The sequence below is a fragment of the Lepidochelys kempii genome, chromosome 3, assembly GCF_965140285.1.
Source record: "Lepidochelys kempii isolate rLepKem1 chromosome 3, rLepKem1.hap1, whole genome shotgun sequence".
In the NCBI taxonomy this organism is placed as follows: domain Eukaryota; kingdom Metazoa; phylum Chordata; order Testudines; family Cheloniidae; genus Lepidochelys; species Lepidochelys kempii.
The window spans coordinates 148445287-148460872 of NC_136382.1; the positions used below are offsets into that span (position 1 = coordinate 148445287).

Below are 15586 nucleotides of genomic sequence, written 5' to 3' on the forward strand. Positions count from 1 at the left end.
CCTCAGGTATCAGTCTTGGGATCAATCTTAATATTTTTATTACTGACTTTGGCGCACAAACTGAGTGTATGTAATAAAATTTGCAGATGACACAAAGTTGGGAGGTACAGCCAATACGGAGGAGGACCAGAATTTCATACAAGAGGATCTGGACAAACTTTTAAACTGGAGTAATAAAAATGGGATTAAATTTAATAGTGCACAGTGCAAGGTCATGCATTTAGGGACTAATAACAAGAATTTTTGCTATAAGCTGGGCACTTATCAGTTGGAGGTTTCAGATCTCGGTATATTGGTTGATCACAGGATGACTATGAGATGCCAGTGTGATGCGGCCATGAGAAAGGCTAATGCAGTCCTAGGATGTATCAGGTGAGGTATTTCCAGTAGAGACAGGGAAGTGTTAGTACCATTATACAGAGCACTGAGCACTGTATACTGAGCATTATACAGAGCGACCTCATCTGAACTACCGTGTGAAATTCTGGTCTCCCATGTTTATGAAAGATTAATTCAAACAGGAACAGGTGCAGAGAAGGGCTGTTACAATGATCCAATGAATGGAAAACCTACCTTAAAGAACTTGGTTTGTTTAGCCTAACCAAACCAAGGTTGAGGGGAGATATGATTGCTCTCTATAAATATATGGATAAATACCAGGGCGGGAGAGGAGCTATGTGCCAATGTGGACACAAAAACAAATGGATATAAACTGGCCATCAAAAGTTTAGGCTTGAAATTAGGCAAAGGGTTGTAACCATCAGAAGAGTGATGTTCTGGAACAGCCTGCCAAGGGGAGCAGTGAGGGCAAAAAACCTAACTGGCTTCAAGGCTGAGCTTGATAAGTTTATGGAGGGAATGGTATGATGGAACTGCCTACAATGGCATGTGGCCCATCAGCAACTGCCAATAGCAAAAATCCCCAATGGCTGGAGATGGAACTCTAGGTAGGGAGGGCTCTGAGTTACTACAGGTAATTCTTTCCCAGGTATCTGCCTGATGCGTCTTGCCCACATGCTCAGAGTCTAACTGGTTGACATATTTGGTGAGAGAATTTTTTTCCAGGTCAGATTGGAAGAGTCCCTATTGGGGTTTTTGTCTTCCTCTGCATCATGGGGTACAGGTCACTTGAAGGTTTAAACTAGTGTAAATGGTGAATTCTCTGTAACTTGAAGTCTTTAAACCATGATTTGAGGACTTCAGTAACTCAGCCAAAGATTAGGGGCCTATTACAGAGGTGGGTGGGTGAGGTTCTGTGGCCTGCAATGATGGTCACTTCTGACCTTTAAGGGCAGGGATTTCAAACTCGAATCACCAGAAGGGCCACATGAGGACTAGTACATTGGCCCGAGGGCCGCGTCACTGACAGCACACACCCCCTGTTGCCCCCGGCCCCACCGCCACTCCATCCCTTCCATGAGGCCCTGACCCTGCCCAACCTCTTCCCACCCCTTCCCCAAAGTCTCCACCCCAACTCTGCCCCCTTCCTGCCCCTATTCCAACCCCTTCCCAAAATCCCCGCCCCAGCCCCACCTCTTTTCTGTCTCCTTCCCTGAGCGTGCGGCTCCCTGCTCCCCCCTGCCCTTCCCCCCGGAAAGCGCTAAGCGAAACACCTGGAGTTAGGCAGAGGAGTGGGGACGTGGCACGCTGGGTGGAGGGGGAGCTAGGGGGAAGGGAGCTTGGCGGTCCACAGAAAAGAACTCTGGGAGGGTGGGGCGGGGGGATGTGGGGAGCTTGGCGAGCTGCAGGAAATAACCCTGCGGGCTGCATGTTTGAGACCCCTGCCTTAAAGTCTGAGTCTAAGGGACCCAGATATGAAATTGCAGAAATACAAACTGTGATATGTAACCTGTGACTTAAATCAGCCTCCGTACTCGATGACTGGAGGATCGCTAATCTTTTTTTTTTGTAAAGGCTCCAGAGGCAATCCTGGCAATTGCAGGCTTCTAAGCCTAACTTCAGTACCAGGCAAATTAGTTGAAACTATAGTAAATAACAGACTTATCAAACATGTAGATGAGCATGATTTGTTGGAAGACTCAACACTGCTTTTGTAAAGGGAAACCATGCTTCACTAATCTATTAGAATTCTTTGAGGGGAGTCAACAAACATGCTGGACAAGCGTTTTGGACTTTCAGAAAGCCTTTGACAAGGTCCCTCACCAAAGGCTCTTAAGCAAAGTAAGCAGCCATGGGATAAGAGGGAAGGTCTTCTCATGGATCAGTGACTGGTTAAAGACAGGAAACAAAGGGTAGGAATAAATGGTCAGTTTTCAGAATGGAGAGAGGTAAACAGCAGGGTGAGGAAAACAGCAGGGTCCCCCAAGGATCTGTGCTGGGACCAGTGCTAGTCAGCACCTTCATAAATGATCTAGAAAAAGGAGTAAACACCGAAGTGGTGATGTTTGTTTGCAGAAGATACAAAATTACTCAAGATATTTAGGTTCAAAGCTGATTGTGAAGGGTTACAAAGGGATCTCACAAAATTAAGTGACTGGGCAACAAAATGGCAGATGAAATTCAGTGTCGATAAATAAATGCAAAATAATGTATAATCTCAACCATAGCTACAAAATGATGAGGTCTAAATTTGCACTTACCATGAAGAAAGATCTTGGAGTTATTCTGGATAGTTCTCTGAAAACATCCGCTCAATATGCAGTGGCAATCAAAGAAGCTAACAATGCTAGGAATCATTAGGAAAGGGATAGATAATAAGACCATAAAGATCATAATGACACTATATAAACCCATGGTACGCCCACACCTTGAATACTGCATGCAGTTTTGGTCAACCCACCTCAAAGATAGAGAAGGACAACAAAAATGATTAAGGGTATAGAACAATTTCCATATGAAGAGAGATTTAAAAGATTGAGACTGTTCAGTTTGGAAAAGAGACGACTGAGGTGGGGCTATGATAGAGGTCTATAAAATCATGAATAGTGGGAAGAAAGTGAATAGGGAAGTATTATTTACCCCCTTCACATAACACAAGAGCCAAGGTTCACCCAATTAAATGAATAGGCAGCAGATTTAAAACAAACATAAGGCAGTACTTCTTCACACAATGCACAGTCAGCAGATGGAATTCATTGCCAAAGGATGTTGGGAAGGCCAAAAGTATAAATGGGTTCAAAAGAGAATTAGATAAGTTCATGGAGGATAGGTCCATCAATGGCTATTAGCCAAGATAGTCAGGGATTCAATCCCGCACTTTGTCTCTAAGCGTCTGCCTGCCAGAAGCCGAGACTAGACAACTAGGGATGGATCACTTGATAATTGCCCTGTTCTGTTCATTTCTTCTGAAGCATCTGGTATTGGCCACTATTGTAAGACGGGAAGCTGGGCTAGATGGACCATTGGTCTGACACAGTATATGTTCTAAACCAGTTTTGGGTAGGGGAGTTCAAAGGGGCAGATGGAATCCTTTGTCCAAAACCCTAAGCTGTGGAGCAGCTCTGCAGTTGCTTATGCAGCCTGTTGGGTACAGTAGCATCTCTTGTTAGAGGACTTGGCAGTACTGACCAGTCCTGGATCAATTAGCCACATCACTGTCCTTCTCCTGTGAACGCTACCATGGAGCACTGTGGTGTGCAAAGTTCCCCCTGCATGGCTTCTCTGAACCCTACCCTCCCCATGCTGCTAAAAGATGGAGGTTCCACTGTGTTTACAGCCTTCTGCAGTCCTTCCTTGTTCCAAACTAGGTTTTGGTCCTAGTACAGTACAGTACTGTATTTGGTACAGTATTGCTGGATCAGAGTTCACTATAAAAGATTCCACAGTATCTGGTTTCACTTACAACAAGGTCTTTTGGACATAGGTATTCCCTTGTTCAGTGAATGCAATAAATGTTGAACAAAGCTCTGCAGCATCTGAACTGGGCCTATACCATTTTTAATAACTTTGGAGGATGTCAATGATTTCAGTTGTGGTTAGTGAGGCTAATATGATCAATTCTTAAACACTCTGTGGAGGAGTTTCAATACTTTGCTAATGCAAGCAATTCGAAGTAAAAATATAGTTATCTACATAGTAATAAGTAAAAGTACTGACCACTTACATGTAAACTTAAAGGCTTGTGAAAAGCTCTCTGGTGGAGAGGGAAAACATCTAGAACAGTGACTTGCCCATCCTACTGCCTGTATTAACTGTGGTCCAAACAGATGGTTTATTTGCCCTTTCCCACCATGAATTTAAAGGTACAGCATTTACCTTTCCCATGTGCTCTTCCCTCATCTTATTTATTTATTAGTAGTCATATTTGTTTACAATAGTGCCTAGGAACCAATCAAGAATTGGGACCCCATTCTGCTAGTGCTGTACACAGACAGTCCCTCTCCTGAAGAGTTTACAATTTAAATAGACATGACAGATCTAGAGGAAAAGAGTAAAAATATAGAGGATATTCTATAGGCAACTTCTCTTGAGATTTTTAATTTCTTCTGAGCTCTCTTGTGCTTTCTGCTGCTATTAAATTTCCCTGTTCTGCTGCTTGCACTCAGCTTTTTGTCTTTCCCTTGAGCAATCATGTGGCTGAAGTTCCTGTTAATAAGAGTATACCTTTTCTTTTAGAAAATGGTTTACTGGAAAAAAACAAAACAAAACAAAGAATGCCTTAACCTTGTAAAGAATGTCTCCTTCATATTTCCTCCCTGAAGTTTATGGGTGAACCAAGAACCACTGAGGTGCTTGAATGTCAGAGCTGGAATGTTCATCTGTGTCTCTGTCACTAGGCAGAAGAAAAATAGGCTACTTTACTTCATTTGCAGGGAAAATTCTGCACATACAATTGTGCCAGTTTAAGTAAGGGGGTAGTTTGAATGTAACTTTTTGTGTCTAGACATTCTGAAATCTATTTAAACCTGACCTATTGGTTTAGTGCAGCTCTAACCAATATAACCAGTTTTAAACCAATATGAGTGCCCTCTTAGGGGGTTTGCACTGGTTTGACTAAATCAAATTTTAAACTAATTTAAGGTAAACAGCTATAACTTGTGTATGTAGACCACCTCTTAGTAGCCTCTTGCAGTGAAGATGTCTTTTGATTTTACTACTGACAACAGTAGCCATGACTTAAGTTGTTAAAGTTTAAATGCACATTGTGTTCACAACATGTAATGTTTTTGTTTGTTTGTGCTAGCACTTATGAAAGTGATTCAACAAGTATGAAAAAGATCACCTGTTGTACTGGCAATATACTCTGTTTCTAAAAAGAACTCTGTCACAGCATTTATCTCAAGAGCTCACTACCTGTACGTTCATTTAAACAGAACTAGCCAGACCATAACATCACCATATAAATAACTTCCAATAATATTACAATCACAGAACAGAATATTTAGCTGTGCCACAAAACTATTAGAGATAAGGCAAACTGATTAGTTTCTGCATATGTGGGACTTCAACTTCCTGCATATGTGGGATCAAGGATAGATAACTTAATTCATTATGACTTCCTACCAATCCCTATGTCGCCATAGACCTTTCTCCCTTCCCAGAAACAGCACTTCTGAATAGCAGCATCTATCCAGAAAGGTGATGTGCCAACGGACAAACATAACATACTTTACACTATGACTCAGTCCCCAGAAATATTAGTGTTGTGTCCCAAGTTACAAGGAGCACCTTAAAACAAAGCCCTGAGAATTGGTAGTGAGGTACATAACTATGTCAATTGTATCTATACTGTCTGTGTATTCACTCAGCTCCAGCTAAGCTCTTAAGATCCTGTCACAGCAAACACTGGGTACACTGTAAAATTTGGAGTAAATTATCTCCTTTGAAACAAACTTGTTAAGAATTTAGAGGGGACAGCCCCAGAGAATTACAGTAAGGTTATTTACAAGGTGTTGCTACCTGTGTCCGATGGACAGTTATTAATTACTTTTTTATTATCTTCTTTTAAACCTATGATTAACCAGCTATGACTTTTATTGCGTTTCTATGATAAGACCAAAAAAAACCAACCCATCATGGGATAAGCTAGCCTTGCTGAGTAACAATATAATCTTATTGGAGTTGCCTTTGTCTGTACTCCCCTACCCTTACTGTAACTGCTGTTTCATTACCCCGTCTCCTTGTGTCATTTCAGAACTAAATTGGGAAGATGCTTGGGGCAGGGATTTTGTCTCTCATCTGTATTTGAAACCTCCTAGCACACTCTCTGATGCAATTAAAATATTGCCATTTCATCTTGCCAGTGAGGAAAAAGTTGTTTTTAAAAATACTCATTTAATAGAATCATAGAATATCAGGGTTGGAAGGGACCCCTGAAGGTCATCTAGTCCAACCCCCTGCTTGAAGCAGGACCAATTCCCAGTTAAATCATCCCAGCCAGGGCTTTGTCAAGCCTGACCTTAAAAACCTCTAAGGAAGGAGATTCTACCACCTCCCTAGGTAACGCATTCCAGTGTTTCACCACCCTCTTAGTGAAAAAGTTTTTCCTAATATCCAATCTAAACCTCCCCCACTGCAACTTGAGACCATTACTCCTCGTTCTGTCATCTGCTATCATTGAGAACAGTCTAGAGCCATCCTCTTTGGAACCCCCTTTCAGGTAGCTGAAAGCAGCTATCAAATCCCCCCTCATTCTTCTCTTCTGCAGGCTAAACAATCCCAGCTCCCTCAGCCTCTCCTCATAAGTCATGTGTTCTAGACCCCTAATCATTTTTGTTGCCCTTCGCTGGACTCTCTCCAATTTATCCACATCCTTCTTGTAGTGTGGGGCCCAAAACTGGACACAGTACTCCAGATGAGGCCTCACCAATGTCGAATAGCAAAACTCCTCTCTGATTTTGCTCCCTATGAACTGAAAGACTGCAATCCAGAACATATTATATTTTCACACCGCTAAAAGTTAAGGTTGCACATTACCCACAGTGCCCTCTCAAACTCTTAAGAGGTGTTTGCACTCTTCCAGGTGTCTTTCATTTCTCAAAAGAACGCTAAGGATCAAAATTTGAAGGGTAAACCTTACTAGCTCTCCATGAAGGAGTAATAGGCATCTATGTGTGTCTAGAATCTAGGCCAATTTCCTTTGTAGGAAATTATGTTAAAAAGTTTGTAAAGATGTTGTTCTATGATATTCCTGTGTTAGCGGGCAGGGTCACATGGTAAGCATTAATGCTGTTACCAAAACCATAACTCTACATTTCCAGCCTTTCTGTTGTTTTGAAATACATTCAAATGAGGTTCCATTTAAGATTTTATATTTGTAACTCCAATTCTCGCTCAATGAAGATTTTATTTGTTTGTTCTGGGAATGATACATATAGCTTGGAACAGAGCATGAGCTTTATGAATGTAATATGTTGCTTTCCAAATAAGTACCCTAAAAATTCACACCACTTACTATGTCTGATGACCTGATTGCATTCCTCCTGAATCTCTACCTTCTCTTGTCCTGTCCCTTTAATTTTTTTTAACCTTTTGGAAAGTCTGTCTAGGTAACACTTTGGGTTACATAAAAATAATTATGCTTCCAGTCCCTGCCCAAATACTGGGACTGAGCATCTTCAACTTCCGTTTGAAGCCAATGGTAACTGAAAATACTTAGCACTTGACACCTTACAGGGTCACGCCTGGGAATGTGGAATTTCCATTAGAAGTCTATGAATCTTGAATGTTTGTAATTATTATAGCACTGAGTATTCTTGTTGCTGTTTAGCACTGGGCATTGTTACCACAAAACTATCTTTAATTGTGGGATAGCACTTTGATACCATGGTGATAGGAAATCTTTCAATAATGTAGCAATATTATTTAATCTGAGGTTTCTACATAATAACACAAATGGTGATAATGAATAGGAAGGGTGATCTAACTGTTAGGGCACTGGACTGGAACTCAAGACCGGGGTTCAATTCTTGGCTCAGCCACAGACATGTACCTTGTCCAAGTCGCTTAGTCTACCATGTTTTTCGTCTGTAAAAATGGAAACTATTTATCTCCTAGGTGTTGTAAGGATAAAAATCCATTACTGAATGTGAGGAGCTTAGATACTGTGATGATGAGGGCATATAAGTAGATGCCATAGTAGAAAAACCTCAGTGAAATTAACATGGGGACATTAGCTATTGCTGTTTCACCCTCTCAATAGCATAATTCAATTTTTTTTTAATTAGCTGTGTCATCTGGGGCTATTACAATGTAAAGCAGCACTAACCAACTGAAAAGCAGGACTGAATTGCTTGCTTTCCTACAGTTCTACGAGGCAAATATTACTCACCCCAAGAAATGTGCCGTGATTACTTTTGTGATTTTAAAGAAGTGACTGAAGCAGCATTTTAAAGTGCAGTAACTTACCTTTGTAAAAGATTTGTTTAGGAGTGGGGGAGTTGGCAGGGGTGGGAATAAATGTCAACTGAGGTTTAAAACTGTTGAGTACTTGATCCTGTGGAAAATTAAGCCACTTATTTAGGTACCTAGATAGGGATATAACAGCCTAACTTTAGGCACCCCTTATATTTTTGAAAATCTTCGCCTTATATTTTCCTTTTAAGACCTTTACTGTAACATAACTGCATGGTGAATTCAACAGCCTCATTCCTAGTGAATTCTTAGCAGTACCTTCTGCCATTTCTGTGAAGTGAGAGTTATTTTATAATAATGTGGTGAAGGAGTTTATGTGGGGAAGATCGGGGATAGCCTGTTTGGTGGGGTAGTTTGGTAAAAAGGGTGTTGGAAGGATACTGTCCCTAGGGAGGCAGAGTTAAGGGTGTGGTCTATGTCATATCTGATAGTTGCCATAAAGTATACAACTATGGGTGGAGTACAGAGTATATCCTGTTCAGTGAATTACCTGACAAAACGTCAAAAAGTTAGGTAATATGTAACATCCTTTAAAAAGAAACTTGTCAGAATTCCAGCAATGTTTAGATTCTGAAAAGTGGCTGGATATGCTACATATTGTTTGCTACATGTCTGTATTTAAAAGAAACTTATGTAAATAGAACAAGTTGAGATTTGAAATACAAGTTGACAAGAAATTCTATGGAGAATCTATATACCATTTAATACTCCCTTCTACTCTCTAATAGTAGACTTTTTAAAAGGCTGACTAGATAGATTTCTAGAAATTTGGAATCTGCCATCTATAATAAAATGTGCAATCCTTAAAATAAATGCATTTTAGTAGGTGTTGAAAGTGCTACTTCAGGTCTTGTAAATTGTTAGGAGAGATTTACAAAGAACAGTTAGGAGCCCAACTCTGACTGACTGTCAGAGGGAACTGGACACCTTTTCCCCCTTTGTGCCTTTGAAAATCTCCCTCTTATACATTAGTGTATGCTCTGTAGAATGTGCCTGTGAACTTAATTATTAATCATTTTGTGGGTTTCCGATCAATAAATGCATTACCTTAAAAATCTATTATTAAACAGTAATACTGGATAAAACAATTTTTGTTATAATCTGTTCTGTTTTATGCATAACTGAAGTACTAACAAAATGTGGGTTATCAAGCATAAAGAAAATAAAATGGGCTGTAAAAGAGTGCATCAATTATATGACATGTGCCTTAGTGTAACCTCTGTTTTCCAACATCACTACATATTTCTTTTGGACTAGTGGACAAAAATTGAACAATATATTTTAAAATAAAAGTTGGAATGAACTAAAAATGCATGGTGATCTTTGATGTATACTCTATGTTGTTTCAGAGTAGCAGCCGTGTTAGTCTGTATTCGCAAAAAAAAAAGGAGGACTTGTGGCACCTTAGAGACTGAAGTGAGCTGTAGCTCATGAAAGCTTATGCTCAAATAAATTTGTTAGTCTCTAAGGTGCCACAAGTCCTCCTTTTCTTTTTACTCTATGTTGTGTGAGGGGAAAAAAATCAGTCTACAAAAGGATGCACTAAACTGTAAACATTCTGTCTTCATAATGCAGCATTACAGTCCTATTGTGGTCATTTCCTTTGCTTTCTTTCTCCAGATTTTCCATGAAGCCTAGCTAAATACGCAACCAGCAATACATTGATAAGGCCCATGCAGCTGTGGACACATTCTTCTACGTGGTGAAAATGACTCTAATTTTTTGACAACGATTAAAGGACAATGGGGTCAAATATACTTGGGAAGGCTGCAACATTAGATGAACTTTTAAATACTTGCATTGAAATGTTTGGTATGATTCTTCAATCTTTTGTTTCATTGCTTGCTGTTCTTGAAATTCAACTACTATTATAAGCTCACCCAGGCTATTATCTTTTTCAGCTGATCATTCGTTTGGCAAACAAATTCCTCTTGCTGTGAAATTTTCCATGCTTGGCTCTTAGCCCAGAGGAAAACTTTTGTCTTGAAAAGTTTGAAGAAAATTCTTTCATCTGTCTAAGTGAGGGGGCGGGAGAGTCTCTCTTCTGTCCTCAAGGGTTCAAACTGTGTATTTTTAATAATATACATTACATAATACCAAAAAAGTTAATACATTTAACACAAGACAGATTGATAGAATGATTTAAAAGTGTGGGTCTGTATTAAGATTAGATAACTGTACAGTTGGATTGTTTTATGAATTTGCCTCTGATTTTTTACAAAAGAATAGGAATATATTTCTTGATGCACTGATTTATTTATTTTTTTGTTTTGCTGTATTGTTTACACTGGATCTTTTTCAATCTAGTGCTACTTCTGGAAGCTTTCCCCATGCATTGTGTAGTAATATGATTGCAGGTTCTCATTTTAATCAACCATTACCTATAGAACTTTCTATCATTTATGTGAGCCTGTTGCTAAGCATATAATTTACATACTTGGATGCCCTTATAGATTGTCATATATAGAAATGAATTCTAACCCTTTGAAAAAACAAAACAATGACCCCACATCTCAGGTCAGGAGCAATTATATTAACTCACAAATTGCTAGTTATAGTAAGAAAACAAATAATCATATTAGGACCTTTCATTTTATGGAACATGAATATACACCACCTCTTTCAACTTTAAAAGGTACTAGGCCTTAAGTGCTTTGATGAATTGAGGCCTTAATCAAAATGATTTTATTTAAAAACCATGTGACCACTTGGTTTGAATAAGGTTATAATTTGATTTCATTTTTGAGAGACAGAGCTTCTCACTGTCAGAGATGAAATCACTAAGCACCAGTTACTGCACCTGAATCTAAACAGACACACCACTGCATCCATGCACATCCAATTGCCAATTCTGGCCCTAAAATGGTGCAAATCCCATATAGGGTATACTTAACCAGAGATAGCAGAGGCCATTTACATTTTACATATTGGAATTATCATTCCTCCTTCCCTTTTCCCCCAAATACATACATACACTTCTCTTTTGAGTACTGAAGTCCATAATATGTGTGTGTGGTTCCCTTTCCTCTTTGTCCTGATTTACTCTGTTTTTCCAGTTATAGAGAATATTTAATGAAGAACTATTCTCCACTCCCCAGGTAGTCCCTCCCAATACATACACATTTGAGTGTGACATTTGGTTGTCATAGTCAGTTTTTATCAATGAATGACAAGATAAAGTGATCATCAGAAAATTCAAAATTTGGTACATCCAACTGAACTTCTAATTATAGTGTTTTACTAATCTAGAATTCTGGGCTTTGGGTGCATTTTAGGTAATGGGTTATTATAATCAGTTGGTATCAATTTTCTCTTGTGCAAAGCTTTCTTAAAAAAAATTCCACTTGGAGTTTGAAGAAGTTACTCATGTTGAAACAGCAACATTGCTATTTTGCCACTTTTTAAGTAATATTTAATAAAGGTTTTGGGGAAGGAAGTGAATATATATTTTCTTTCATTTTACACTGTTATTTAATAATTGATGTGCTACAACCATTGTAATTTCCTGACTCTCACTGCTAGAGGAGCATTTTACTTGTTATGTTTCTGTTCTGAAGATATTTTAATTAATAATGCACTGGATATATTTTCATTTTGAATATTAATACATCTGACTTCCCTTAAGAGAGGTAATAGATCATGGATATCTGGAAATTGGCTGATCTCTGCCCTTGAATAATGCATGTCATTTAACTTAAAATGGTGTCTCTATTTTACAGATAATAAAGGACATTTGGGCACCAGTCATTTGCCAAGAATGGTTCTTTTAATGCACCGGTGGTATCTGCCTTCCACAGAACTGGTTGGCAAACTTCTCTCCATATATCCTTTCAAAGATCCATATAGCCTAGCATTAGCACTTTGGAAGACAAACTGTGATAACATGTAAAGTCTGTGCATTAAACAGTAGTATTGGAGTGCCATCAGCATATAAGGCTCTTCAGCAGTTTATGGGTCTGGTCCAATGCCCATTGAAATCCTTTCAACTGATTACAATAGACTTTGGATCCGGTCTTTTATGAGCCTGCTGAAGTGTATTTTGAATTAGCTTTTGAGATGTACAAAAATATTTAAGGACACAGAGATACAAATAGAAGTTGGGCACTTTCCTCCCGTTGACTTTCTATGGGAGTTGCTTGCCTGGCACTTGTGCCTTTGAAAATCTCCTCTGTAATCATTCAGTATCTACTGATATCCTTGATTAGCCTGTACTGGTGGGAAATTATTTGTCCAGCAGAATATTCAGAAATAGTGTGTATTAGATGCATGTTTTTGCTAAGACAAATGGCAAATTGCCAAATTGGAAATACTGTCTATATTTTTCAGTGTGTTATCTCATCTCAAGGTATAGCACATTTTAATTTGGAGGAATAACATACAAAAATACTCTATCCTGTACAAAAGTGAAAACTCTCTAAACAAAACAAGACTGCTGCAGAGTAAAAAAAAAAAGTTACTGAAACCATGATCATGAAGCTTATTCTTTAACTAATCTACCTATAGAGATGCCAGTGGCGAAAAATGCAGTGAATTCCGCTTAAAAATCTGCTGTTTCATGAGGTAAAAATGCTGATTTTTTTTCACTGGGATTTGGTTTTTATAGCTCTGAATAGTCAATTTTTACAAATAATAAAAAATCCTAAACCAAGTCAGTCTACCCCTACTAATGCTTTCTCTTGGACTAGTTTACAAACATGGGGTTGGGGGAAAATCCTATTCAGAGCACAGTTATTCAACTAGGGTTATTCAGGTTTTTGAACACTTACACTGTATCAAGCTAAAGAGCTTACTGAAAACTCATGCTACAGTTTGACTGGTATTTGTTCTTTGAGGTTTAACACTCAGGCTAGATTGGCACAGCACGCAAAGCTGGGGGGAGTACGTCATAGTGTAATCTAGAGTGGTATAGAAAGATTGTCCCTGGATTGTTCACTTCAGTTCATGTGAACCCTAGATCATTCAAACCAAGGGTATGTCTTTGCAAAGCAAACAAACAAAAATGTGGGTTAACACAAATTAAAATAGCAATGAAGACAAGGCAACTTGACTTTTAACTTGGGTTAGCTGCTCAAGTTCAACACCCAGCTTCCTTATAGGCTTTAACTTGAGCTATTAACCTGAGTTAAAAGTCAAGTTGCCTTGTCTTCACTGCTATTTTAATGTGAATTAGCTAACCCATGTTAACATACTTATTTGCAATGAAATATACCCTAAGAGAAGATGTTTTAGCAACTTCAGTGATGCCCCAAGTATCTGGTATATAGGATCAGGAGAATGTATGGCAGGTGCTGCCTTGTCAAATTGGTAAAATTTTCTGACATCTTTACCTGAATATTGATCTAGTAAGGCCACCTCTGAACGGAACTGTTTGGTTTGGGTTTTTCTTTTTTCTTTTTTCAGTACAAGGTAAGGTGTGAATTTAAACAGATAGAGCTATGCTGGTTAACACCACCCTCCTGTAGCCCATCCCAATGTGGATGCTTGTGCTCCAGTATGAGGAGCTTTTTTTGGTGTAGCTTATCTTGCTTGGGAAGGCGTTAAGCTAAAGCCAAAAAAAACCCCACTTATACTGGAACAAAAGTGTCCTCATGGAATATTATACTGGCTTAACTGTATCTGTCTAAATTCACACTTTGGGAAAGCTTTTTCAGTATCAACCATATAGGCAAGGCCTTACACCTAAATGGAGAGTATATTTTGAAAGGTGCAAATGTCACTTAGGTGCCTAACTCCCATTAAAATGCACCTCAGAAGAATCCCACTGTGTTCCACTGAAGGGAATGTGCTAACTCGGGGAAAGTATGCAATAAGAGGCGTTTGCATATGTATCATTGTCCTCTGTTGGATGAAGCATGTCAGGATTTGTCAAGCATACTCGTTCAGTTACTGGAAGAACTAGTGGTGGGACTGCTGTTTACCACATTTGTGACTTTGGATCGCCAATGATTTCTTCTGAGTGCCATGTGAATGGTGGCTGAGTAATCATGGCATGCATCTATGCAGCCACAGAATGTTATGTCTGGATCTTTGCATAACCTTTCTCCCATAATTTCAGGTACTGGATTTTGGAATTTCCAGCAGAATTTAACTTGGATCTTGGTTTGATTCGTCTGACTGAGGAGTTCCGGGAAGTAGCCAGCCAGCTTGGTTATGAGGAACACGTCCACCTTATTGACATCTCCAGCATGTAAGAATATAATTTGTCAGGTTCCACAGGCACCTTTCTTTCCATATTTTGTAACACCAGAGCCCTTACTCTGTACAGAATGCACTATGTGATATTGAGGATCCCATTTTGGTTTAAAGGGACGGTATAGTGAGCACTGGGAAGTAATTCTCAAAAAGATGATGATCTCTCCAAAACCGAAATAAAGTTCTAAAACACCAAATACCATTTGGGATAATATAGACTGGCAAGTGTCACATATTTTGAATTGTAGTGAAGAAGAATTGCTGCATTTTTATATAAATATGAATATAAACTGTTCCTGGTTCTATATGTTGCAAAGCTCATGCCAGATATGTAAAGAATACTATGTTTCTTTTGCAAGAAATTTTCACATTTGAGATTTCATTCTAATTTGGAACAAAAACAAAGTTAAAATCTTGGCATTTCCCACAAAATAGAAATTCCAGTTCCTCACTAGTTCTAGGATTTAGCTACCTAACTCCCATGGACATCCAAAAGTTAGGAGGCTTAGTCCTAGTGCTTTGTTTTTGAAAAGGGGTTCCTAAATATCTACATCATACTAGAATAAAATAATAGCATTTCAATGGTGCATCTCTACAGCAGCCAAATATAAAGGATGGGCCTGTGGAGGAACAACAAAACACACACATGCAGACAAAAGTTCAGTAAAGCGAGTATATGTGAAGCTCAGTTGTATGTCAGCAGAGCAAAGTACTCTCCTAGCTGTCATATGTAGTTCACAGATGCCCTTTCTTCTTTTTTTCCATTTTTCAGGGCTTGTAGTCTTCCAGATATAAACAAAACAAAAACACACCACACATTTGACATTATCCAATTTTTGGTCTGAATTTGATCTTAGATGAAATGTAGCCATTAGGTCCTATTGAATTAGGTGATACAGTGTAACACAGAATAAAGAATTGTTCTTGAGTGCCAGATATATAGCTCTACTGCTATACATCAGTTCAGATAGTACCTATTAAGTTCATATAATCTATTGCAAACTGGAAGAGATCTTTCTATTCTGAATGTTCACAATATGCTGGATGTCATAGTTCAGGGAACTCTTGATCAGTTTCTTGG

The 15586-nt window shown here is 38.8% G+C and overlaps 1 protein-coding gene across 3 annotated transcripts in view; it reads left to right on the forward strand.

Moving 5' to 3' along the window:
- Positions 1 to 15586, forward strand: part of RASGRP3 (RAS guanyl releasing protein 3) — a 105731-nt gene that overhangs the window by 42213 nt on the left and 47932 nt on the right. For all 3 annotated transcript variants that reach the window (XM_073338433.2, XM_073338436.2, XM_073338434.1), the window contains exons 2-5: positions 9934 to 10125; positions 12033 to 12135; positions 12811 to 12873; positions 14369 to 14500. In XM_073338433.2, coding sequence (XP_073194534.1) covers positions 10056 to 10125; positions 12033 to 12135; positions 12811 to 12873; positions 14369 to 14500 — 368 coding nt within the window. In that variant the 5' untranslated portion in view covers positions 9934 to 10055. The remainder of the gene's footprint in view (positions 1 to 9933; positions 10126 to 12032; positions 12136 to 12810; positions 12874 to 14368; positions 14501 to 15586) is intronic.